Source organism: Neofelis nebulosa, chromosome 3 (genome assembly GCF_028018385.1).
Source record: "Neofelis nebulosa isolate mNeoNeb1 chromosome 3, mNeoNeb1.pri, whole genome shotgun sequence".
Taxonomy (NCBI): domain Eukaryota; kingdom Metazoa; phylum Chordata; class Mammalia; order Carnivora; family Felidae; genus Neofelis; species Neofelis nebulosa.
The window spans coordinates 45163490-45191393 of NC_080784.1; the positions used below are offsets into that span (position 1 = coordinate 45163490).

At 40.5% G+C, this 27904-nt stretch overlaps 1 protein-coding gene across 17 annotated transcripts in view; it reads right to left on the minus strand.

Annotated features, from left to right (window-relative positions):
- The window catches only part of TACC1 (transforming acidic coiled-coil containing protein 1), a 122434-nt gene that overhangs the window by 18414 nt on the left and 76116 nt on the right, over positions 1-27904 (minus strand). For 7 of the 17 annotated variants that reach the window (XR_009259111.1, XR_009259110.1, XM_058720630.1 and 4 more), the window contains 5 exons: positions 13985-15086; positions 11662-11697; positions 10298-10358; positions 8210-8417; positions 5598-5650 (listed from right to left, as the gene is read on the minus strand). Coding sequence is in view for 15 of the 17 variants with exons in the window: in XM_058720630.1 (XP_058576613.1) it covers positions 5598-5650; positions 8210-8417; positions 10298-10358; positions 11662-11697; positions 13985-15086 (1460 nt within the window). In the remaining 2 variants the exon portion in view is untranslated. The remainder of the gene's footprint in view (positions 1-5597; positions 5651-8209; positions 8418-10297; positions 10359-11661; positions 11698-13984; positions 15087-27904) is intronic. The other 10 variants (XM_058720635.1, XM_058720636.1, XM_058720639.1 and 7 more) reach the window with 5 other exon arrangements.

Here is a 27904-nt window from a genome sequence, read left to right on the forward strand (position 1 = left end):
TCCTTGCAGTGGGAGAATTAGCATCATTAATCTCTCACAGCATGCTGAGTTCATCCCATCTTTTGCCCTTGAACTCACTGGGCTAGTACCACCCCAGGTACTTCTCTCTAACAGAGACATGCCTGAAAAACCAAATGAACTTAACTTTTAAGAAGTTTAAGATGTCCTAAAAAATAAAAATAAATCAATAAAATAAATTGACTCCTACTTGAAAAATGCTGCAGACCAATAGCTGATAAACAAGATGAGACTGGCTACCCATCACTGACTGTCCTCTGGCCTTAGGTATTTTGCCCTGGCCGCCACCAACCACTGGCAATGAGACTGCAAAGGAATTCACTTCCAAGCAGCCCAGAGAGGTGTAAAACAGTGAATGCTAGGCTAACCAGACTCTTTCACTGAGCATCCTGAATATGGTAATTGCTTCATGCAATACCTATCCCACATTCTAGGAAGTAGAAATTCACCAATTTCAGGAAGTTCAACTGGGGTTACTTTTTAAAAGATGGCAACATAGGATATGTTCAGCAGCTGGCTCCAAAGGCAAGCGTTCCCCATTTTTCTTTCTCGCTCACCTTCCCGCCCTTTTCCTATCAGCACTGCCCCATCTCATAGAGGTCTAGCTCTTTGCAGCTTCCATCTTTTACGCTACCAATTCCCTCATCCTCACAACCACTCGGACCAGTCAGACAGGTGCTCTTGTTCTATGGATGAAGAAGTTGGGAATCCGGAAGTGGAACCAGTCTGTAGTTGAACCAGTCTGTTTCAAAAACCGGGTAAGCCACAGAGATCTGCAGCCGTGCAGAGCAATGCTTGGTCCCCTTGACACAACCTTCTTCAATCATCTCCTTGTTATTATCACACACTGAAAATACAAGGAAGCGCTCCCGCAGTACTTGGAAAACTTCAAAAGGAACTGGCTTCCCCAAATGCACAGGCTGTTCTGCTGGAGCGTGTAGTTTCACCCTCTCGTGGGTGGGGACGGCAGGCACCCCTCCCTCTCAGAGATGAGGAAAGACAGGCCAAAGCCCAAGAGTGGCTGTGCTGCAATCAGGTGGTCCGGCTCCCAAAACAGTGATTTTACCCAGAAACATATGTCACTAATGCGTGAAGCCCTTGTGAGAGGACAACGCTCCTGAGACCCTATGTGCACATCCTCCTTCTGCTCACACTTCCACAGGCTCCTCCTCCACCCATGTCCCTTCACGTCTACTGTTCACTGTGTCCTGTAGGGAACACCGTGGGTCATGGCCTAATAGTGAGTCCTGAAAACAATTTACTGGGACACACAGTCTGCACTAAAAAATGAAATAGAATATCAGAGTAAATCACACAAAGGAAGGTAGATACTGGTTTGTCTGTTTGTTTTAATTTGAGAGAGAGCACGTGCAAGCAGGGGAGAGGGGAAGAGGGAGACAGAATCCCAAGCAGACTCCACGCTCAGCACGGAACCCAATACCAGCGCTTGAGCCCACAACCCTGGGATCATGACCTGAGCTAAAATCAAGAGTCAGATGTGAACCAACTATGCCACCCAGGTGCCCCTGACAGATACAATTTTGTGCAACTTTTTTTTCTAAATTTCCTTTTTTATTTTTTTTTAAGGTTTACTTATTTTTGAGAGAGAGAGAGAGAGAGAGAGAGAGAGAGAGAGAGAGAGAACGCGAGCACACGAGCAGGAGAGGGACAGAAGTGGGGGGGGTGGGGTGGGGAGGCAGAGGATCCAAAGCAGGCTCTGTGCTGACAGCAGACAGCCTGATGTGGGGCTCAAACTCATAAACCGTGAGATCAAGATCTGAGCCTAAGTCCGATGCTTAACCAACTGAGCCATCCAGGTGCCCTTTGTACAATTTTTTTTTTATAAATATACAAATGCATATGTTGTGATGTGTTATCTCTATATATATATGTTAGTCAAGATGCAAAAAAATTTTTTTTTTCAATTACCCTGTGTCCCAAAGGCCTTCAAATCTATTAAATCCAACCCAGGCTTTTCTTGAACTCATGCTATGTACTTATTAGAACTGTCTCCTGGAAATAATGGACTTAGAAGGTCCCACAGATGTCTCAGAGCCACAGATCTAAAAATTAATTCCTACAATTCTGCTTTTCTTTCTGTATTCTTTTTTTTTTTTAAAGACTTATTTTTTAAGTAATCTCTACACCCAACATGGGACTTAAACTTACAACCCCAAGAACACAAGTCACGTGCTCCACCAACTGAGCCAGGCAGATGCCAACTGTATTCTTAATTTACTGATTCCTGTGTTCGGCAGTATTTATTGTGGTAGGTGCTAAGGTAGCAGCAAACAGTCATCCACCTGCACCAAGCTTAAAGTGTTAGAAGGAAAGATGGGAAAACAAGAAGTGACTCCAAGGAGTAGCTTCACAGAACTAAAAGAAATTCCATAAATTAAGGCAAGAGTCAGATGTGCGAGGGAGAGAGGAGACAGCAGATGCTGGAGACAAAGGCAGAGTCCCACTGCAGAAAGCCACATTGGCCATAGGAAGCGTCTGAACTTACTCTAAAGACAAGGGAAGCCAACCAGGAGGTTTAAGCAAAAAGTAACAAGATCAGTTTTGTGTTTAAAACATCACCTTGGCTTACGTAAAAGGATAAGAGAATAAGCCTGGGAACAGGGGGATTGGTTAGGAAATTACTCTTTCCTTCCTTCCCTCCCTCCCTTCATTTATATTTCATTATTTTTTTTTTTACTTTTATTTTAGACAAAGAGAGCGCGTGAGCAGGGGAGAGAGGCGGGGGGGTGGGGAGAGAGAGAATCTTAAGCAGGCTCTATGTTCAGTATGTAGCCCAAAATGGTGCTCGATCTCGCAACCATGGGATCATGACCTGAGCCAAAAACAAGAGTCAGACATTCAATTGACTGAACCACCCAGGTGCCCCTTACCACCATATTTAAAAAGACTGGTGGTGGCCATGGGCTGGAGAAAAGTAGATGAATTTGCAATATATGGTTTCTGGACATAGAAACCACAGATCTTGCTTGTGGAAATAAGAGGGAAGGAGGAGTCCAAGGTTATCTTAGGTTTGTGGGGTGGGTTATCAGTAACACTGACCACTAGGACGTTAAAGGAAGAAACCCTGGGTGGCTTTTGCCAACCTTCCCTTGCCACCACCTCCACCCCAGCTGCAATGCACATCTCCCAAGTCGTCTCACCAAGCAGTCATGGTTCTACCTGATAAATCTCTCAGCTTCCAGCCCATCCTTTGAACTATTACTGATTATGATACTCCTTACTTAAAACCCCACAATAGTCCCCAACTGCTTCTACCATGAATTCTAAGACTCCTGGCACCATGTCTATGGCCCCTGATGACCTGGCCCTCACCTACCTATGTAGAGTACCCTGTGATCACGTGAGATTACTAACAATTCCACTTGCTTATAAAGGCCATGCTTCTCACTTCCTGCCTTTGTGCAGGGCAACTCTGCTGCCCAGAAAGCCCTTCACTACCTTACCGGTCTTGCAAACCCTATTCTTTATTTACAACTAAGTTTTCAAATGGAGGAACCTCAGACAACACCACCTTAACCATGTGATCAAAGTTAATTCCACCAATAATGGGACACACTGAGATCCACAATGTCACTTCTGATGGATTCATACCCAAAATGCATAAACTGCATTTAATCACAAAGAAACACTGGACAAACCCAAATTGAAAGATATCCTACAAAACTGACCTGTATTCTTCAAAAGTGTCAAGGTCAGGAAAGATAAAGAGACTAAAGAACTATCACAGATTTTACAAATGAAACAATGAAGGAGGGTTCAATGAGGAGGTGGGGGGAAAACTGAGTTAATACCAATAAAAATGAAAAGTGATTAAAGAAAAAAAAAGAACTATCACAGATGATAGGAGACTAAGAACCTGAGAACTAAATGCAACATGCAATCCTGAGTTGGACTCTGCACCAGAAAGAGGACATTACTGAGACAAATGACAAAATTTGGATATGGTTTATAGGTTAGAAAATAATACTGTACCAGTGTTAATTGATTTTGTTAACTGTACTGTGATTATATAAAATGTTAACATTCAGGGGCATCTGGGTGGCTCAGTTGGTTAAGCATCTGACTCTTGATTTTGGCCTAGGTCGTGCTGAGCCCCATGTATGCTTACAGTGCGGAGCCTGCTTGGGATATTCTCTCTCTCTCTCTCTCTCCTCTCAAAATATTTTTTTAAAATAAAATATTAAAATTCAAAGAGTATGAGTGAAAGAAAGATTTACAGGAATTCTTTGTACTGTTTTTGTAAGTCTATAAAGTTTTAAATAATTTTCTTTTAATGAGCTCAGATTCAGCCTCCCAGATACTGGCTACACAGGCAGTCAGCCCTGGCTCCCACAGGCCCTGGAACACATTCTATTACAACATTCATATAGCATTAGTTTCCATTTTGTATCTACTACCAGTACTGTTTAAAAAAAAAAAAAAACACAATGCAAGGCATACATAATTTAAAAATTTTCACTAGCCATTTAAAAAGTAAAAAGATATAAGTGAAATTAATTTTAATAATATAGTTAACTTTATTTAGATATATATCTAACAATACATCTATATCTATCTATATACATATTGAGATGATCATATCTTAGATATATGATATATATCTAACTATAGATATATATCTAACTATATATCTATATCTATCTCTAGATATAGTTAGATATCTAACTATATCTATCTCTAGATATAGATACATATCTATAACTATATATATATAACTATATATATATATATATATATAACTATAGTTATATAGTTATAACTATAACTATAGTTATCTATCTAGAGATAGATATAGTTATCTATAGTTAGATATAGTTATCTACAGATATAGATATAGTTATATATCTATATAGATATCTATATAGATATAGTTATCTAACTATAGATATATAGATATCTATATATCTATCTCTATATATAGTTAGATATCTAACTATAGTTAGATATATATCATATATCTAAGATATGATCATCTCAATATGTAATCAATATAAAAGTGTGAAACATTTTTTTCTTTTCTTTTCTTTTTTTTGTACTAAGTCTTCAAAGACTAGTTGTATTTTATACTTAACAAGACATCTCAATTCAGACTGGCTACAGGTCAGGCGCTCAGTGGCCACTGGATAGGAGATCTCAGGATAGGCTATGAGCTCAAGTGAAGAAACCTGTATTTACATTTCATCCCCAGCACCAATGACTACGGTTTATTTAATGAATTAACGCGGGCTTTAAAATAAATACTAAGGCGTGCCTGGGTAGCTCAGTTTAGCGTCTGACTTCAGCTCAGGTCATGATCTCACAGTTCATGAGTCTGAGCCTCTTGTCAGGCTCTGTGCTGACAGTTCAGAGCCTGGAGCCTGCTTCGGATTCTGTGTTTCCCTCCCTTTCTGCCCCTCCTCCCACTTGTGCTCTCTCTAAATAAATAAATAAATAAATAAATAAATAAATAAATAAGTGAGTGAGTGAGTGAATAAATAAATAAAAAATACTGAAAAAAAAAAAAAGATTGAGCTGCACCTCCTCTACACCCCCTACCCCCCACAAATGTAGGAACTTACTGTCACGGTAGATCCATCTTTCTCCATCTTCTGGCACGTCTCTTTCTCTATGCCTAAAACACAGAGAGTCATTTTTATAGTTATCCCAAGAAGTCCGTTCCTTTCTTTCCTAGTGAAAGACTCTGAAAACCTCAGTGAAGGCCCAGACTGACGTCTATGAACACATGAACAGCATTTCAAGATTTTCAAGGGAGCACTGGCATTTGGTTGACGGCTGTGTTGTCTGTGTTAAACGTCTAAAATATTCAGAAGGGAAGTGTGGGGTTAGCCAGCCATACACAGGATCGCCATCTTCAGGTGGAAAGAATAGCAAAGCTGCCACCTTGTGTCCATGAAAAGTTCTGTAAGTTGTACCAACCAAGGGACTATTTCAGAAAGAGGAAGCGACAAGAATGCTATTTTCTTACCAAGTCTGAGTCAATTTAAATTCCAGCCCAGGAGGGTATCCTCAGACTAATGTAGCAGACAAAACAATAAACTCTAAATTTCAATGCCTGAAAATATAAATTCATTCTCCTCCCCACACCCTTCAAACTTGTCTCCAGTCTACCTTCCACTCTACCACCACCAAAGGCAACATTAAAATAAAAAATACTATGCCTTTTCTAATTAAAGGAATGTGTACTCATTGAAGAAAAAATGTTAAATATGAAAGGGCACACAATTTTCAAGCTACCATCTTCCATGTAGCCAAAACAAATTACTATCTAAGTGTACTGTCTATTCATAGTGGATTGTTGAACACACAAATGTGACCATCACTATTCTGCTTACAAACCTTCAATGGCTCCCCTATACCTGTAGGATCAGGTCCAGATTCCCCAGTACAACCTCGTTTTCCCACTTGTCCTAGAGTCACAGAGAACTACTGGGCACTCACCAACATGACAGGTTCCTTCCCATCCCTGGGAGAGATTCTTGTTCCCTGGAGCACATCTGTGTACGTCTCTATCAAGACCTAGAGCAAAGGTGACTCTCCCCAGGAAACAGACTCTGCCTGAGTCACCTGACAGCCCGTATTCCTTTCCCACCTCCACATATCTACCACCTCCCTGCATGACCACAGTCTCTGCCTGCTCCCAGGACATGGCTGATCAGTTACATACACGGTAGCACGAGCTATTCACTATCTCTGAGGATAGCACTATAGTTAACAGAACCCCTGCTCTAGAAATTTCTGTTGGAAGGAATTTCCTTCTAGTGAGGAAGAATATAATTCAAATATCTACATGCTCCTCTACTGAAGGAAGTTCAAAGAGGAATCACTCATAGTCCTTAACCTCAGCCAGTTCATCAAAGACAACTTTTATAATAAATATATGGGGAATAGAAACGGTAAGAAGAAATGTGGTGGGAACATAAAGCGTGGTGGAAGCCAAGAAACAGTTTGGAGAGAAACCAGAAAGAATTGGGCAGAATGTTTATAGGAGATGGCAAAGAAAGGTATTTCAAATGTAAGAAATAAACGTAGGTACAAGAGTACTCAAGGTTATTTTACATAACTGGGGTAGAGGGGTGCAGATGGGAAAGCGGCCTGGGAAGAAAGCTGGAACAGTGCCTGGCATGTATACTTCACAGATGGGAAGCTGCAACCTGGGCAGCAGGGAGAGGCCGAGGGAGTAACTCTCCCAAAGTCATCTACTTCCCTGGTTTGATTGTGATTTTTAAAGTTCTAAGTATAAAAGTCCCCACATCAAATTACATTGCTGAAAATCTGAGATGTTAATAATAATGTTTAAGGTAGTCAGGGACATGGCTCTTAACATTTCACAAGTCAGGTTGAAGGCCACAGATGTAACTTGGGGCCTGGAAAGGGACCTCAGCTCTAGAATGTTCTAATGAGTTCAACAGTAAGAACCTTCAGCATAGGTTAGTCTAGTTAGTTCTTATCAGAACATTAAAGATTTTTTAGGATATTGGTCAATTTCAATCTACTACATCCCTGAACAGGAAAATGTGTAATATTCTAGTAATGAAAGCAATCTCTTCCCACATCAGCACTGTGGCCAAAAGACCATGAAACCAGATGGTCGAGGTTCGAATCCTACTTCTCGTAACGAACTACGGAAATGATCCCTGAAAGTATAGTCTTCGAATCCTACTTCTCTACCATTTGCTACTCAAGTGACCTTGGCTGACCTACTTAACTTCTATGTCTCACCTCCCTTCTCTGAAAAATGGGGTAAAAAAATAACACCTACCAAGGACTAATCAGCTAATACATGTAAAGCATGTAGAACTATTCCTGCACGTGGTAAGCCATTATACGTGTTAAATATTATTATTTCTGTAAGTTGAACAATCACAACATGGCTACAGGCCACTGTATTTTGAGATGTGACCACATTAAAAGAAATTATTACAAAATTCAAGTCGTCTCATATGTCGGTGTTTCCTGTGCCTTGTGCCACACTCATCCCTATGTCTCTGGTTCTTTGATAAGACTCCCTTCTGTGCCCCTCGTCTAGGTAAAGAAGCAAAGCATAGACCAGCATCCTACATCTATCCTCCAAGTGACCCAATTCTCTAATCTCTTTAAAGTGCCTCCTGCATTGGCTTTCAGGCATTTCTAGGCTTAAGTACATTATAAAGATGAACATATACTTCCATACCTGCTTCTGAGGATGAAAACGCATGATTTATGGCAGACACGGGAACATTGGAACATTCAAAGTACTCCAGGTCTTCCTCTGGCTCACCTTTCACCTCGGCCCCAGTTGATTTCTGACCAGATGAAGTGGACGCCAGTTTCTCCTCGTCAGTAGCGTGGCCATCCCTATTAGAAATGTCTGAAATCTGGGAGATCACTGCTCCTTCATCCTGGGAAATGCAACACATCAGATGCTACCGTTTAGGAAGACCAACAGTGGGGATGGCGATGTTTCAGGAATGGGGCAGGACAGCCACCATTCCACACGGATGTCTGACAAGACTCAACCACAGATTTGGTACCAATCAAAGAGGAAGCTGGGGTCTCTTAATCATGGAATGCTATGTTTCCTAGAAGCTACCTTCACATCTGAGGTTTGAAAAATTAACCTTTAGCCCACCCAGACTTACAAGCAAGAAGCTGAAGTGGTCCAAGGCAACGGTTTTCAAATATTTTACTCATATACACCTTGAATTGTTTTGGAAAACCTAGGTACCCCACTGTATTTTCAGATGACATCCAAAAACATCTCAGCATAAATATAAAAAACTGCAAAGGATACAATTATCTGATACACTTTAAACACTGGCCTTGCCTAATTCAATCTAGTTACCAGAGTGATTTGATGATACTCTATCGTCTATTTAAAATCAAGCACGAACACGCTCCTCAATAGCTTTAATAGTCAGAATTTGCCTCATACCCTTTCCCCTCTGAATTTGTACTTCCACTCTACTTCCTCCAAGAAATCATCCTTTAAAAAAGTATTTATATGCTTGAAAGTCTTTTAAAGTTCTCCCTACCATCTTTCTCAGTTAAAAAAGATAAAAATTAAAAAAAAATTCTATGACTATAAGTCTTTAAGTATTAACATTTTTGCTTCTGAAGAGCTAATCATTATAATTAACTAATGCACAATTTATCCTAAAAATATCACAACTTTTGATAAGTACTATCAAATACAAAAGTTTCTACTTTTGTATCGATTACATTTTGTTGAATCAATTATTTAAAACTTTTGCAGTGTGATACGTGCAATTTTTCTGAATCAAATCAAAGGTAAATTTCTCACAGTTCTTGTTGCCACTTTAGCAGCATTTGAAAGTGGATAATTACACACTTGTAATAGATGAAAAAATAAATCAGAGGACAAATCATTTTTTGTTTGTTTTTAATCTTAAGCCATGTACCCAAGTTTTTGGTCCAAACTGTGTAAAGTTAGTTAAACTTAAAATGCATTCTGTTAACCAGTGAATGCGTTTCTGTAATCATGGTTATGCTAAAATAGTTTAAAAAGGATCTTATCCCAATCAGATGGGTCTGCGTGCTTGATTTTCTGTGTTTCTCAATTCATATGGTCATGGACAAATATTTATTGCTAGAAGGAAATAAGGGTCTGCATGAATTTTATTCCTGTTTTTCATTTTTTAAATTATAAATCAGTAAAGAGTCTTATATATTTAAGCCTACTTATATAAATAAGTGAAACAGAAAAAAGTTTTGTAATAGAAATGTCTTTCAATTCTTTGAAACTCTTTCCAAGTTACATACCCAAGCAAATCTATAATCAAAAATTATTTTTTAAATTGAGATATAAGTGACATATAACATTGTGTCAAAGGTAATTTCAATAATCAGGTGACATCTCAGGTTCTCCTACCTCATTGGAAGCAATGAATTAGAAAACCATTTGACTTTTAAAAAAAGTTATTAAAGTCCTTCACTTTCTTAAAATATACACCAATATTTCAAATCTGCCCTTTGTTTGATGTCCCAGACATCAAATGCACCTTAGTAAGATTCAGAATGAAAGAAAACTTTACTCAAAAGAAGTGGGAAAAGGATAGTATGAAGGGTTCCTATGTTCTCAGGAGCCTTCTCAGGTCACTGTGGGAAGTTAAGGATCTGGAAATTGGTTTCCTCAAAACTAGATACTCAGACACCCACTGCAAACTCTTCGTTAATCTACCCCTCGCTCCCCCAGGAGGATACAAACACCACTTTGGGGCCACTGATCTAAGAGACATCCTGATGATAGGCATGGACTCACCTGAGAACACCCGTCCAAAGCAAGAGACTGTGTTTCATATTTCTTCACCTTACAGCCACTCCTGGAAAGGAAAAACAAAAACAAAAAACAAAAACAGGCCATTTTGGAATCACATTGGCAATTTCCAAGCTATGAGATGGCGCAGAGACAGCAATGTGTGCAGAGAGAAGCGAAAGCATACAGCACCACACAAGTTCTACATCTACACATTTGAGAGGGGGACACCTTTTATGTCTCTGAATCTTCTCCCAAGAGACAAGGCAAGCAATGAAGTGTAGCTCAGCTCACTCTCTGAAAAGACCTCCTCATATGCTTCTGTGGGATGTTACACACCAGTACTCTGACCCCTACGGGTTCTGATTACATGCCACCAAGCCTTTCAGAGGTAGCCTTAGCACCTAGAGACATTCGGTTCATCTGATCCCAACTCACTTGGCTTTGACATTCATTAGAAAAATTACCACGCCGGACCAGATTCTTTAAAAAAGTTCTTTATTGCACTAGAAGCCACATAAGTCTGATAGGACAGTTCCAGACCTGTGTGCTGACAGAGAAGAACTGTGGTCAACAGAAAGTACAAAAATAAAACTATTTGCGTAAATTGTTACCATTCCTATGAAGCAGTAAGATGGAAAGCAAATGTCAAGTATTTGTGCCAAGACTGGAACTGGGGAAAACTCAAACCACCTGTTATTTTTTAACTAGCACATAATTTATGATCCGAGGATTGGTTCAGATGCTGTTCTGTTTTAACGCATTTAAAATTTCCAGTAAAAACGCCACTCTGACAAAATAAATACATTTACAACTTTTTCTTCTTCTGCAGGGGGGACGGGGCTGGGTGTGGGGGGCAAGACGAGCATATAAAGTTCCCAGAATGTGCACGACTACGTCTAGTTTCTGGTTTTCTTTCCTAATAGTCTTACTAAACGCCACCCCCTGCCACCAAACCACCAAATTTGAGTTGCTTCTGAAATGTATCCCCTGCTCCAAACCAGCAACCTTATCCTATCAAAGAAGTCCATTATTTCCAACAACCGCTGAGCAGTCAGTCCCTCCAATCACTGTCGGGATGATGTGGGGGCCAAGCCAGCACGCATTATCAAAGCGCCACGTGAGGCGTGCCGAGCTGGGGAGCGCAAGCTCTCGCACCTAAGGTGGAAGGTTGGTCTCCACTCCGTTAGGTACAGACGATTGCAAGGCTAAGCTGACTCATGAAGTGGCAGATGAAATGCAAAAAAAAAAAAAAAAAATCATCAGAAGGTCAAACTCAGATATAGAAGCCAACATGCTATGGAGAGATGGTCTGGGGAAAGGACGTGCCAAAGGTCCCAGGGACGAACAGAAACGGCCGGGGTACTTACAACAGAAAACAGAGAAATTTCACTTGTTCAGTAGTCCTGATGCACCAACAAAATTAGAGACAGGAAAGAGACAGACAGATGGAGAAAAAAATCATGTAAAGCCTGGAATATTTATCTGTAGTCTGGTAGATGTAAAGGCTGCAAAATTCTTTCTATGAGGTGAGACACAAATAAAGATGTCGTATTCATGAATGTTACCATTGGTGAGCGAATGATTATCAGGAACCTCTCTCTAAGGCAGAAAGAGTGGTAGAAACACTCAGAAATGCCTCATATCCAAATTTATAGAGGAAGAGTAAACTTCCAAATATTTGTGAATATAAAAAACCAACATTTCACTACTGAGAACATTTAAATGTCTCGTCACCCAGATTAAAGGCAATGCATGAATACAACAGTAGTGGACAGCATTTCTGCTCATAACTACTATAGGTGTGTATCACCAAGAAGCTTAAAATGGTTTTACATTAACTTATCTTATTTGATCCACAAAATACCAATCATGGAGAGTATGATGTCTCTACTTCACAGGAGGAGAATCTGAGATGCCAATTACATGCATCTTTTAAAAAGTCATACAAGTGACCTGTTAACAGAACCTCTAACTCCCCACTCGCTTCTACTTCCACATGCATACTTCCAGTCTTTCTTACCAACAAAGGGATTTTCTAAACAAAGCCCAAGTTACATAAGAGGTCACACACCGTCTCTTATAGAAGGAACAAAGAGATAAGAGGTTTGATTATATAAGACATACAAAAAAAAAATCTACAAGGTACATTAAACCAAGAAGTTCACTCACCAAGAACAGAACAGGAGGAAAATGCTACCAGGTGAGGGTGGAAGGACTGAGAGGGTACTTCCTGCTACTGAAAATTTGGTGTACAATAACTTCCCTCCCTCTGGTCCAGATTTAGTCTCATCTAACATGAATGTACTGGCTATACAGCTTCAACATGCAACTGAAGGGGAGGCTCCCAAGGACTCCTTACTAATTTGGCTAGCCAGAAGCACCGCACAGGAAGCACCAAGGCAATGATGTGGCCAACACATACCCCAAGCACTGTCTAGACAGGTAACTAACCTCAGCCACAGAAGGGCACCTGGCAGACCCCAGATCAATAATATTTTTCAGCAACCATTTAACGGCTCATATATAACCAAAGAACAAATCAAGAGCTACTAATGACATTTCAATCACCTTAGGCATTCTGGGGTTGCTGAAGAAAGGATTTCTCATGGTTCAAGCTTCTTGGTCCTGATGCTTTCTGCTCTTTAACTTTTCTCTCTAGTATACTTCATCACACCACACTAGCATACTCCTTTAGGTCACAATAATGCTGAACATTATTTCCCTGACTCATCTACAGTGACAGCTGGAAATAACAGTACTTTTTCTCATTCTCCCTTTTTACTTTTCATCCTCTGTGTCATTGGTCCGACTTTATTTTTAGTAAAATGTCACAGGGTCACAAAAGGATATATTGTCATCAACTCAAGTTCTGTGAAAAGCTAACCCTGAAACAAATTTAAATTGAAACTTTACGTGGGATAAATATGGCTTGATCACTCTGGGAACTTCAAGGACCCTGCAAAAGTGGTTATGGTGTTCCCAGAAAAGAGGGGAGAGAGAGAGAGACAACGCACAACAAAAGACTAATTTAGTCAGATTTACAAGAATGTTTAAAATATTCTTGCTTCTTACTGCAAATTGACCTCCGTATTGATGGAGCCATAAGCTAAACATGGAGACATAAGAATTCTTAGCAACTTTTCGTGGTAGATTTGTTTGTGACAAAAGTCACAGCTTTCTGTTTTAAGTGAAAGACTTCTATAAGACCTTTTGGGACCATTTTGCACGTTACTGATATTAGACCGGTAATCAATCTGGAGAGATGGAATTTTCCTTTTATCCAGAGAATGTGAAGATGGTGGCCAGCACTGACACTTGAATTCTGTATATGAAGCAATTCCTGACAGCCTGGATAGGATTTCTGAAAACCATCAAATCTCTGCCTGTTGTACACTCCTCTTCTTTTTTTTTTTTAATAGGAAAAATGTACCCAAGGTGTGGAGGTGGCAGAGGTCAGCCGAATAAGCTGAGGATTCAGAAACAAAGCAGACACCCACCAAGGACAACTCTGGCACTTCTAACTGTACGCCAGAGTTAAGCAAAACAGTGAGGGCTATAGCATAAAGCTCTAAGCTGCAGGTCTGCCCTGATGCACCTCAAAGATCACTTCGGTTCACCAAAACCAAAAGCAGCTGGCTGCCAAACTCAGAAAGTACACAGAACACAACACCCACGCCCGTCGCCACTCACGTTATTAAACGCGACTTTGCCTTCTTGGGTGATTCTAAGATTTCATTAATATGATTACCGGCGGGAGAACAAAAGTCACTGCTTGCTAAAGTTGTAGTTGGTTTAAAGGGATCCATGGATTCGTCAAGGTGGTAGGAGCCCTTAGAGGAGAGAGGGGGGGTGTTCTGCAGAGCGGAGAGGCCCCCAAAGGGACTGAAGTTGGGGTTATCCCACTGGCTGGGAGCCAGCTTAGCAGATGCCTGGGAGGGAGGAGCGCTGTCTGCAGCTGGGTCTGCAGGCTGGTCCCCACCTTTGGCGCCTACTGGCTTACTGATGCTATCTTTCTGTACCTTGGGAGGCAGTTTGCTACCCAGTTTCCTGCCAAGTTTCTTCGGAAGGCCTTTCCTGGACTCTACATTTTCCACATCTTCTGTGAAATCAAACTCTAGTTTCAGAGGTGAGTTCCTGGACTCCTCCAGCAGCTCAACTCCAGAGTCGTTGGTGTCACTGCCAGGGGTGCTTGAGGTCTCCTTAGTGTCAGGAGGAGGTTTCTGGATCCTGGCGCCTCCTAGCAAAGGATTTGCTTTCCCATCCATCTCATCAGCACAGAACTGATAGGATGCCTGGGGGAGAGGTGAGCCCTCTAGGGCAACATCAGCCTCTAAAAATTCACCAATCGTCTTCTTCCTCAGAGAGACGGGTTTGGGCTTTCTTAGCTTGCTTCTGCTGGGAACAGGCTCTGGACAGGAGCTGCCAGCCTTCAGGTCAGCTTCTGTGGAGGCCTCCAGCATCACCCCCATGGTGCCTTCTGTCATTGCCTTGTCGGGGATGGCTTCTGGTGTGCTGGAGGGCAAAGCCTCGCCTGAGACCACAGTTAGACAGCCATAAGCTGCCTTCGTTCCTAGAGCTGCCGGGGCGTCCGTGGAATTCTTGCTTTCTATCGAAAATGGCCTCACTACTGAAATTTTGCTACTATCATGTTCAGGTTCTTCTTTGAAATCCTTGACTGGGTAAGAAGCAATAGCCTGCTGTGACACCTCATTTTCTGAGGGTCTAGAACAAGTCTCAGATGAACATTTTTCAACCACTTCTGCTACCAGCTGTTCATCAACTTCTTGTGATTCTAAAAACAAAACACAAAAGCCATCTATTAAAGACTTATCTTTTTGGCGTTGGTAAATACTCTCTACTAGCTGAATCCACCCAGACAAGCAGCAAATTCCTCCCTCTTTAAGAGCTTCTATTAAGCATCTCTAAGGTTCAGCAAGGTTGGCAGAGCAGCCTGGAAAGGAACAGTTGGTATTACACGCTAAAGTCAATCTTCCTATCCAAAATGTATACATGTTTTATTCAAGCTATACACATAATAATTAGACCAAATAGAGCCACTGAGGAAAAGACGAAATAGATTGTGAGACTATTGCAAGGCATATTAATATGATGTTAACATTCCACAGGTTAAAGTAACCAGTCTGGAAAAAGCTTGAGACACTGCCAGCTCAGATAGAGGGTTCAGATCTGGAACCGACACAGTTCCCAGGGCCTGCCTGACAGCTTCAGGGTCCAAATGCTACACGGTACACAGATTTTAATCTCTGGATGTTAAAAACAAGTATTCTCTCTTCCCTAGACTATAGTTTAAATAATCGAACTGTTTCAAAATTAAATGAAAAACCCACCATGGCCTGCTCAGAGTAACTTCTCTATAGACTTAAAAAACTGAAAGAAACCAAATAAAAAACCTAATTTGAAAAAGCAGATACAGGGGCACCTGGGTGACTCAGTTGGTTAAGTGTCTGACTTCAGCTCAGGTCATGATCTCTCGGTTTGTGAGTTTGAGCCCCACATTGGGCTCTGCGTTGACAGCTCAGAACCTGCTTCTGATCCTGTCTCCCTCTCTCTGTACCTCCCAGCTCATGCTCTCAATCTCTCTCTCAAAAAACAAAACCAAAAACATTAGAAAGAAAGAAAGAAGAAAGCAGATATGGAAATGGCTTTAAAACAAACAGCCTTGGGGTGATGGCTGGTTCAACTGGTAGGGCATGCGACTCCTGATCTCAGGTCATCTCGGGTCATGAGTTCAAGCCCTACGATGGGCATAAAGCTTACTTAAGAAAGAAAAAATCGACTGGATTTAATAAAACTTAAAAAGAGAATCAATGTTACTTAAAAGCAACCACCACCACCACTACCAATAGTTCTTATTTTACTAAGACATAAATCATACAATAATAAAGTTTTTTTTTTTTTTAGAAGTTCTGTCTCAAACTGGGCCAGGTATTCTCTCAAAACGCTTGTGAAAAATAAGGATCCTTTCTAATCTGGGTCTTATTAGAAGGAATGCTGCAATTAGGAAGGTGAAAGTGAGGGTATTTCCTTAAAGCACAAACTAAGATAGTACTTTCCTGACTAGTTATCTGAAATAACGATCAAATAGCAGCAACAAAAACCGAATAAATTGGTATTATCATGGTATCTTGTGATTTTAAAGGAAACTCAGAGGGGCACCTGGGTGGCTCAGCTGGTTAAGCTAGGCTCAATTCATGATCTCATGGGTTCATGAGTTCAAGCCCCACAGCGGGCTCCCTGTTGACAGTGTGGAACTTGCTTGGGATTCTCTCTCTCCCTCTCTCTCTGACCCTTCCCTGCTTGAGCTCTCTCTTCTCTCTCTCAAAACAAACAAACAAACAATTAAAGAAACTCAGAGATGACCCTCTAATCCTACTTTCTAGCCCTACTTCTAATCCAGGAACAAAAAAGTGAGCACCACAGGAAGAGTTTTTTAAACCACCCACACATATTTTCACAAAACTCCTTTAGGACTACAATTAGGTAGGCAGTGGCTTACAAACTGTATTCTGCACAGATGCTTCAGGTATTCTATCAATGTCCAATGTAAGTTTTGTTTTCAAATACACATTTAACTATTATTAATACCGTAATCTTAAGAAAGCTTTCAACACATGGTATCTGGGATTTGCTTTAACATACATCAAAAGAATTTCTTTCTAAAAATAGTAAATGTGGCAAAATCTTGATAACTGTTGAATCTGGGGATGGGTATACAGGAGTTTTCACTGTGCTACCTTCTCTGTTGCACAATTGCGAAAAGGTTCAAAATAAAAATATTTTCAACTCAACTGCATTACACACAAAATTTTAACAAGAATGTTTTAAAGTGTACCAAAAAATTAACATGTCTGTAGATAGATATATACATAGGAAAATCTGCACACACACACATCTGAACTGTTATGAATTCTGTGCTGATGGGGAAGGGTAGACAAACGACAATGAAAACACATCACCAGAAACCCAGCGCTGCAAAGATTTACATGTATCCAGATGCTGTAGGCTCAGGGAGAAGCCAGGCCAGGTCTAAGCACCCCTGCTCATAACCTAGCATCCAATCAGTTACAGAAAATGGAATCTCGATTATATCGAAATACAGACAGTTATCACTTAAAGTTTTGGTGCTTACCATGAGCTTTTTAGATTCAACATGTATGGTACAATAAAAATATACATTTGTTCTTTGTGCTGGGTTCCCAACACAGGTCTAAAACTCTTGGAATCTCAGGGGTGATAAGTGTCTTTTGTATGCTCCTAAGGTGACTGGTGGCCCCTCTAGCTTCAGGATGGGGGCTGGTCACCAGAAAGGTCAAGCAGTAGACAAGGTTGGAACTTTCAGCTCCACCCCCACCCCTCACCTTAGGGGAGGAGGGAAGCAGGAAGTGAAGTCTAATCACCAATAGCCAGTGATTTAATCAACGATGCCCAAGTATGGGTAAAAACCCCTAAACTATGGGGTTTGGGGACCTTACAGGTTGATGACCTTCTCAAAGTGCTGGAAATATGTATACCCATAATAACAACAACAAAATCTTGAAACTATGTGTGGTGACAGATATTAATTAACTGGACTTACTGTGGTGATCATTTTGCAAAATATACAAATACTGACTCTTTACAGTATACACCTGAAGCTAATATATCAGTTATACCTCAGTTAAAAGAAATTTGAATTTTAACCAACTTTGTAAATGAGATATTATTAATAATTACATCATAGTTATGTGTCCAAATATTTTAGGGATGCATATTGACACAGATGACCCGATACCTGGAATTTGCTTTATTTAACAAAACAAAAGGAAAAGGAAGAAAAAGGGAATGTTGGAAGCAAGTCTTGAGAAAATCTTGATAATTATTTAATCTCGGCAGTGGGAATATGGAGGTTCCACTTTCCTGTGTGATGTTGGGAGCTGATCACAATAAAAATTTGTTATGTAATTTCTCCGATGTCTTCTCCTTGCCACTGACTTACTAACATTCACCGTCAGTCTCCCTTGTGGGATCCCTGAGCCCCACACCCCACTCCTCTGTCCTTGCCTACAAACCTGAGAGAATGTGAGTGGAGGGCGAGGCTACAGACAGGAGAGTACAGTGTGACTCCCACCCACCCACTTCTTGGAACCTCTTCTCGCTATTTCGCAGACGCCTTCACCATCAACCTGACGCCTTCCAAAAGCCAAGGGGAGGCCTTTCACTGACCTCTCTCCTAGCTTTTGGTTTCTGCCCTAATCTTCTCTGTTAAAAAAGGGCAGAAACTCCTTTTAGGTCCTCCCTTCTTGTCCCCATCTCCATCAACTGCTTTTCCCAAGCTAAGAACTGGAGAGAGGGAGAGCACCTCACAGTGTGAGGGACAGGGCAGGCAGCCTGAAACCGGCCAAAGAGGAACAAAGGAGCAGGATCTCAGCATTCACACAGAAGTTCTAACGCTGCCCAGCCCAGCCCCATAGCTCTAAGGATTAAGGAGTTTTATCGGCTGCATTCTGAAGTGAGCCACCCACCGGTGGAATGGGGAAGGAAAACCATTGCCCCTCACTGACTTCAGCCTGAGCAGACAGCTGAAGGAGCCCCGCCTGGAAGACACCACCCCAGTGCAGGCAAATTAACATGCCCAGTCTGTGCCTAGTCCCTGAGGACCCCACCTTGGTCCGGTATCTTCAGTCACCACTAGAAAGTACTGCGGGGTGGGACAGAGTGGGTGGGAGAGGACTGCTCACCAGTTTTGGGAGTTGTAAGAATGTAAAACAAGAAAACAAACCAGGAAACTCAAAAAGGTAGGTTTGGGTAAGATCTGATTTACATTTGCACTCTGAATCAGCCAAGTCTCCCAGGGCCCGCTGAGCCTGCATACCCAGTGCTGCCCTAAAAGAGAATGTACACCTCAGCTACCACAGAGCAAAAAGTTCGCCACCCTTCCCGGCAGGCTCCGCTTCTCAATCTTCTCCCAGTTAAGGGTTCTAGCCACAGCAGTCAGGGCTGGCTTTTCATCTGCAAACACTGTTATGTAACTGCCCTACCTCTATTCATCCTTCTATTTTTACAAAATTCCTGTATTCCTTAAAAATCTTCCTCCAGGGTGTGCTGAGATGCTCTCTTCCTGAAAGGAGTTTGATGAGTTTGGATGATTCTGACAAGCACTGCACAGCCTGGCAGCTTGGTGAACACAGACACTGAAGAGATTAGATCAGTAGATGAGTTCAAAGCAAACACAGAGGAAATCCAAAAATAGAGCGACATTTCCACTTCTGCCACATTTGTTGCTGTTAACAAAACTCTTCCTTTCAATTATCAGCCTCTCTTAAATCTAGACAGAAGGTTGTGTGAATCGCCCAGGGGTGCTTTAAAACATAGATGCTTTTTATGCTTACTCAGGACATAGGCTATTCTCATGTAAAAAGGTTTTACCCCCATTTTATCCTATTTTCAAAAGAAAAGGCACAGAATATCAACATTTTGAAGACTGGGGTAGCAGCCTGACATTGTGTATGTGTAATATACCTTCAACATACTGGAGTTGAACATAACTGGAGTATGTTGAAGGTATATTAAGTTGGAAGACAGGCTTACAAAAAAGTTTAAAAGCCTCAGACGGTGACATGCTATTAACAAAAGTATTTTTGAGGATGAGAAACATACTCCGCTAACATACACGGAGAACCTGCTGGCTAGCTGCTTTCGTATGTACAATCTCATTTAAGAGAAGACAAGACAGAACCACTTGGAAAACAACATGTATTAACACTTCAGATTTGGCATTACTCTCAAACATGCTTGTCTGTTCCCCCTCAGATTCTAATTTTTTGGTAAAACACTGTCTAGAAGCTCCTTTTAGATCTGTCCATCGGCCCCTGTCCTTTAGCTACAGAAGGTCCCTTTTATGGATTCCTGAATACCTGACATATAAAGTGAGAAAGCTGCCAAAATTTGAACAGGCCTCCTGTATCATACAGACATACACCTGGCCTCTTCCTAACCTCAAATCCAGTCTTTCGCATCCAAGTTGAAGACACAGGTCTGACTCTAAGGCCTTAAAACAGAATCTGAGAACCAATACATGAAAATGAGTGACTTTTATAGTTAAGTAATTTAAGAAGTGTTCACAGATAAATTTTGAGAGGGTCCACAAAGCCCCCGAAACTCAAAGAAAATGCTTCCCCAACAGAGAAAATCCAACAGCCTTCTTTATTGGCTGGCATTTAGGAATCACTGTTCTTGAAGACTGTATTTCTGGACCACTTTTTAGGGTCCTCAAAAGGGCTCCTCTCACTACTTTATAGTTATAACTTCAATCCCCCTTTGATCACTACACTCACTGAAGTTTAAAAACTCTTCAGCTACGGCGGAAAAAAATCTTAACATCTAAGAATAAAGCTTGTCACCTTTGAGAATGCTCAAAAAAAATGTGTTGCAAGTGCAGTTTTAAGCACTTTTTAAAGTGTGGACTAAAGCTCTGAGAGGGAGCATTCATTAAAACATAAATTCAAGCAGGTTTCATTCAAACACAGTTCAGCCCCCTTACGTCATTCCTGTTGACATCAAGACTGGACTGAAGGGACGCTAAACACCCAGTGGGAGTGGGTGGGGGAACCCATCTCGCCAGCACCCGGGTGTGGCAGGACGGGACATTAGGCAGACCACCCTGGGGAGAGAATCAAACCCCAGGAACAAACTGGAGTAAATATTTTCCTTCTCTGGACAGTGGTTCAGATTTTGTCGTGCAGAGCGCAGCAGAAGGTCAAGTGACAACCAAACTTTGGCCTAAGTCTGCAGATCTTTCTTCACAGGCTCCTTACATGGAGCTTTTCTCTAATAACTGCTGGATATTTAAAGAACATTGATTTGAAGGGGGATGCAAACTGCTGGCCTGCGTGGTGACCTTGGCCTTAGGCTGGCCCCATTCGGGGCCAGACAAGCAGCCACCCACAAGGCCTAGGGTAAAGTCAGAGAACAATGAGAGGGAAGAAAAGGGAGGAAGTAGCACTGACTACAGTGTCAGGCACGGTGACTGAGCATTTTACAAACAAAAACTCATACAATCAAAAGGAGGATTAAAGAGAACACACAGACAGAAACTCCATTTTAAGGAACCTATGAATTGGAGGCAGCAAGCAATTTTAGTGAGCAATCAGATGGTAAGTCCTCCTCCCCACCTCCCATTAAAAAAAAAAAAACACAACAAAACATCCCTGGTGCTTTCCACCGAACAAATGAAATAAAGAATAAATTCTGTATGATAAACGGTACAAACAAACAAGAATTTTGTTGTTTTTTGTTTTTTTTTTTTTAATGGCCAGGACTGCCTGGGTGGCTCAGTCGATTAAGCATCAACTCTTGATTGTGTCTCAGGTCATGATCTCACCCTTTGTGGGTTCAAGCCTGGTTGGGAGTCTCTCTCCCTCTCTCTCTCTCTGCCCCTCCCTCATTCACACGTGTATGCACTCACTCTCTCTCAAAATAAATAAACTTAAAAAAAAAAAAGAATAGATTCTTTCACTCATCAATGCCACTGCTAGGAATTTATTTTAATTATGCTCACAAAGAGGGCCATACACATATGTACGAGAATGAGGATGTTCACTGAAGTGCTGGTTCCTACACACTGATCTGTGGCAATTAAAGTATCACAGGGCACTGAAAGATCACTGCATGCGCAACATCACAATGGAATACTATAGGGAGGTTAAACCATAACGTAGATCTGTATGTGCTAACAGGGTAGGATCTCCTAAGACATGTTACATGGAAAAAGCAAAGTTATTCAATTGAAACATATAAAGACATAAAACACATTCTGAGGTCCAGAATCCTTCTTATTAAGTAAAAAAATCTCTTCTTACCTAAACTTACTTTCCTTTTACCGATTTCTCTTTTTCTCCATTTCACCGCAAGATTCCTATTTCCATCCCCAACCCAGCTCGCCCTCTCCTCCTAAGACAGAGGGGTGGGATTCATTGTAAAAGGTGATTTTTTAAGTGTCTCCTGAAAATTTTTTCCTCATTATAATATTATTGTAAGTGCTTGACACTCTAGATACTTATTCAGTCCTCACAACAACCCTGTGAGGTATTTTTTAACTCCATCTCACAGATGAAGAAACCACGGCTCAGAATGGTTAACACACACACACACACACACACACACACACACACACACACGGGGAAGAGGAGGGAGAGAGAGGAAGGCAGTTGGGAGTCTACGTTGGGGCACAGGCAGGTCATGGCTCAACCATGGTAGACAGTCCCCCAATTAACTCCAGAGTTATCTTCATTCATCTAATTTCTCTTCATTCATGGGAAAGTCCAAGTGTGAACACAAGTCAAGGAAGAAGGGGTCTGGAGTACGGATTCAATGCTATGGTATGACACAAATATACTGATCTATGCTGTCATATCCACTGAGGGGGGTGGGGGGGGGAGCATCTGAAAGACAGGAAGCAGAGGGACAGTCTCTAGGAACAAAGCTCCAGTGCCATACTTCTGAATGCTCAGAAGTAACATGATGAACCCATGTGACCATGCTGGGCTACATATCTCAAACAGATGGAGTTATTCCTATCTACTTTATTCTATCCTCACTGGGAGAGATAATCCTACAGTTGTACAATCCTCATATTGTAATATATCTCATAATCAGGCAACTTCAATCTATACAACTATAGAATAGGACCCCTAGTTACCAAGACACTGGCCTGCACCTCTGAACTCAAGCCCAAAATGTGGGTCTTTGTTATTCAGGGCCACATAAAAGATATGCAGACACAATAACACAAACTTGGAAGGCCCAGCAACCACAGTGAAGTATTATTTAATTTTAATTTTATTTTATTTTCGAGAGAGAGAGAGAGCATGCACGTGCAAGGGGAGGAGAGGGGGAGAGAGAGAGAGAGATAGAGAAAGAGAGAGATCTCAAGCATGGAGCCCGACATGAGGCTCAATTCTATGATCTTGGGATCATGACCAGAGCTGAAATCCAGTTGGAAGCTCAACCGAGTCACCCAGGCACCCTGACAGTGAAGTTTTATAAATGTATAACAGCAATTGACCACAAACCACAGTACTAAGATATTCTACATAAGGATCCAAATCAGATGTTCAATAGTCAACACTCCCTAATTAATTTAACCATCAGCTTCATCAGGACTTAAAGTCCTAAAATCAAATCACAAAATAATTTCTAAAATAATCATCTAACCAACCAGGCGCAGGCTCTTATAACCTGCAGCATATACTATACTAGGCATGAAGAGACCACAAAATAAGTGCACGGGGCTTATAATGCAGTTAAGGAAACAAGAGCCACACTCAAAATCCCTTCAGAGAACAACCAAATACAACAGTGAGGGGAAAAAACTACCACCTTCTTATATGAGTGCCACCTCACATGTCTTTATAGAAACATGTTTACAGAAAACACCAGCACTTGCTGGACTTCTGATTTTAAGGAGTCAGTTTTTATGTCACCAACTTCTCTTTCCTTTCTAAAGGAGAGATTCCTTCTTTGAATTTGCCTTCATATTCAGCAAATGCAGAGAACTTTCTAGAGCATTATATGAAATAATTCTTTTTTTAATGTTTATTTATTTTGAGAGAAAGAGAGCACAAGCTAGGGAGGCGCAGAGACAGAGAAGGGGTGAGAGAATCCCAAGCAAGCTGAATTGTCAGCACAGAGCCCAATGTGAGGCCCGATCTCATGAGCCATGAGTTCATGACCTGAGCTGAAATCAAGAGTTGGGCACTTAACTAACTGAGCCACCCAGGTGTGCCAGCTAAGCTGTATTTTAAGAGAACCTTTATTACTTTGACGCAAGCTGGGCAGAAATGGGATGAATGAATATAGTGCATCTAAGGTATGGATTACAGGAAAGCTTAGGAAATCAGTGACTGGATAAGCTCAGCATTTGTTCAGAGAGGAAAGGAAACAGATTTTCTCAGTGCTAGCTGAGAGCAGAATGAATCAGAGCCCACAACTGATTTCCTTAATGGTGCACTGATGTCCTCTGACCCTACATAGGATCCCCAGCATAGGATCTAGAAGTTCTGCTACTCTTCAGGAAATAGGCAGAAATAGGCCCCCAAATGACTTTAACTCCCCTTTGAACCCAATCTTAGTTCATATTCTTTTGGGAACAAGAGCAACAACCTCTCCCCTGAAATGTAATTAACAAAGAAGGAACACAGTAGAAATGGTAAACTGCATAAATTGCAGACAGTGGTAAAATATGGTTATGTTTTCCTACAACTAAGAATTCAGAACAAGTAAAACATTTCACTTATTTGATCCTCAAAGCATTACCTAACTTGATCCTCAAATCAACCCTGTGAAAAAGGCAGAGCAGGGCTTATTAATTCCATTTAAAAATGAGATATTGCATGTTAACAAATTAGGTAACTTAGATAAAGTAGAAAAATTCCTAGAAAGACACAAACTACTTAATCTGACTCAAGAGGAAACAAAATCTGAATAGATCTAAAACAAGGAGAGAAACTGAATTGGTAAATTAAAAACTCCTCCCGCCCCCCAAAAACATGGACCAGCCTCGTGAATTCTGCCAAATATTTAAAGAACTAATATCAATTGTTCACAAACTCTTACAAAAAATATAAGAGGAAAATAGTTCCCAACTCATTCTATCAAGCCAATATTACTCTGATAACAAATCCAAAGTTATCACAAGAAAGAAAAAAACTACGGACCAATATCTCCTATTGAAAATAGAAGCAGAGGCCCCTGGGTGGTTCAGTCAGTTGAACGTTCAATTTCAGCTCAGGTCATGATCTCACAGCTCATGGGTTCAAGCCCCACGTCGGGCTCTATGCTGATAGCTTGGAGCCTGGAGCCTGCTTCAGATTCTGTGTCTCCCTCTCTCTCTGCCCCTAACCCACTTGCATTCTGTCTCTGTCTCTTTCAAAAATAAATAAACATTAAAAAAAAATTAAAAAAAGAAAACAGAAGTAAAAATCCTCAACCAAATACTATCAAACTGAATCCGCCAACACATAAAAAGCCAATTTATGCATCATGAACAGTGGGATTTATCCAAGGAATGCAAGGTTGGTTTAACACCTGAAAATCAATTAGTGTATGTCAACAGAATGGAATACAAAACCCACATAATTATCACAGTATATGCAGAAAAAGAATTGACAAAATCCAACATCCTTTCACAACAAAAAACATCTAACAAACTAGGCACAGAAGGGAACCTCCTCAACTTGATGAAGGACAGCTATGAAAACCTTAATGCTAATGTCATACTTAATGCTAAAAGATTGATGCTTTTACCCTAAAATCAAGAACAACAATATCAGCTTTTGCTACATCTATTCAGAATTGTACTAGAAGTCCTAGCCAGGTCAATTAGGCTAGGAAAAATAAAATAAAAGATACCTAAATTGGAAAGGAAAAAGTAAAAACTATCTCTATTTACAGATGAAACGATCCTGTATATAGAAAGTCCTAGAATATAAAATCAATGTGCAAAAAATTAATTGTATTTCTATACACATGCAATGAAAAATCCAAAAAAGAAATTAAAAAAATAATTTCATTTACCATTATATCAAAAAGAATAAGATACTTGAAAATAAACTTCACAAAAGAAAGGCAAGATACTCTAAAAGTGTTTAAAAAATTAAAAATCTAAATAAATGGAAAGACATCCTATATTCATGGATTGGAAGATTTAATATTTTTAACATGACCACACTCCCCAATTTATCTACAGATTGAACACAACATGTATCAAAATCCCAGCAGGCTTCTTTGCAAAAACTAATAAGCTGATCCTAAAATTCATAAGGACATGCAAAGAACCCAGAATAGCTAAACCAATCAAAAGAACAAAGTTGGAGGACTCCTATGTCCTGATTTCAAAACTCACTACAAAGTTACCATAATCAAGGCAGTGTAGGACAAACATAAGGAAAGGCATATGTATCAATAAAACAAAATTAAAAGTTTAGGGACACCTGGGTGGCTCAGTCGGCTAAATGTCCAGCTTCGGCTCAGGTCATGATCTCATGGTTTGTGAGTTCAACCCCTCATCAGGCTCTGTGCTGACAGTGTGGATGGAGCCTGCTTGGGATTCTCTCTCTCTCTGTGCCTCCCCACTCATGCTTTCTGTCTCTCTCAAAATAAATAAGCTTAAAAAAAAAAAAAACAATTAAAAGTTCAGAAATGAACTCTTACATCTATGATTAATTGATTTTGACAAGGGTACAAAATTAATTCAATAGAGAAAAGGGCAATCTTTCAACACATGGTGCTGGGACAACTGCACAGCTACATGCAAAAGACAGAAGTTGCACCACTTCCTCACAAACTATACAAAAATTAACTCGAAATGAATCACAGACCTAAATGTAAGAGCTCAAACTAGAAAACTCTTAGAAGAAAACCTAGGAGTAAATCTTTGGAACTGTGGGTTGGGCAAAGCCTTCTTAGATATGACACAAGGGACAAAAGAAAAAGTAGAAAACTGAAGTTCATCAAAATTAAAAACTTTTACACATCAAATGATACCATCAAAAAAGTAAAAAGATAACTGCCAGAATGGGAAGAACTATTTACAATCACATCTATAGTAAGGGACTCGTATGTAGAATACATACTCTTATAACTCAATATGAAAAGATAAATAACCCAGTTAAAAAGTGGACAAAGAATCTGAATAAACATTTTGCTAACGAAGATATACCAACGGCCAACAAGTACATGAAAAGATGCTCGATATCATTAGATATAAGGGAAACGCAAATCAGAACCAGGAGATGCCACTTCACACCTACTAAGATGGCTACAAAGAGATGGATAGCAAGTGCTGGCAAGGAGGTGGAGAAACTGAAACCCTCACATGCTTGGTAAGAATGTAAAATGGTGCAGCCTCTTTGGAAAACACTTTGACAGTTCCTCAAAATGTTAGAAATAGAGTTACCTCATGACCTGGCAATTCTACTACTAGGCATCTACATAAAAACCTATGCACAGGAAGTGTTCATAGCAGCATTAACCATAATAACCCCAAAGTGGAAATAACCCATATGTCTATCAACTGAACAAAATACAGCATATCCATGTAGTGTAGTGTTAATCAACAATAAAACAGGACTGAAGTACAGATACATGCTACAACATGGATGTAAACAGAGGTAGTCACAAAAGACTATAGACTGTATAGTTCCATTTATATAAAATGTTTACAATAAGCAAATCTACTGAGACACAATTTAGATTCTCAGTTGCCCAGGGGTGGAATGGGAAAGGAATGGGAGGTGACTCCAAATGGGTACGGATTCTTTTGGGGGTGATAAAATGTTCTAAAAATTGGATACAGGCAATAGTTGCACAACTCTGTTAATATACTAAAAATCACTGCATAGCAGGCCGTTAAAATAGGTGAACTGTATGGCATGTGAATTATATCTAATAAAACTTTTTAAAAATATTTTTAAATATTTATTTATTTTCGGGGGGGGGGGCAGCAGAGAAAGAGGGAGAGAGAGAATTCCAAGCAGGCTCCCTGCTGTCAGTGCAGAGCCTGATGTGGGGTTTGAACTCACAAACTGCAAGACCATGACCTGAGCAGAAAGC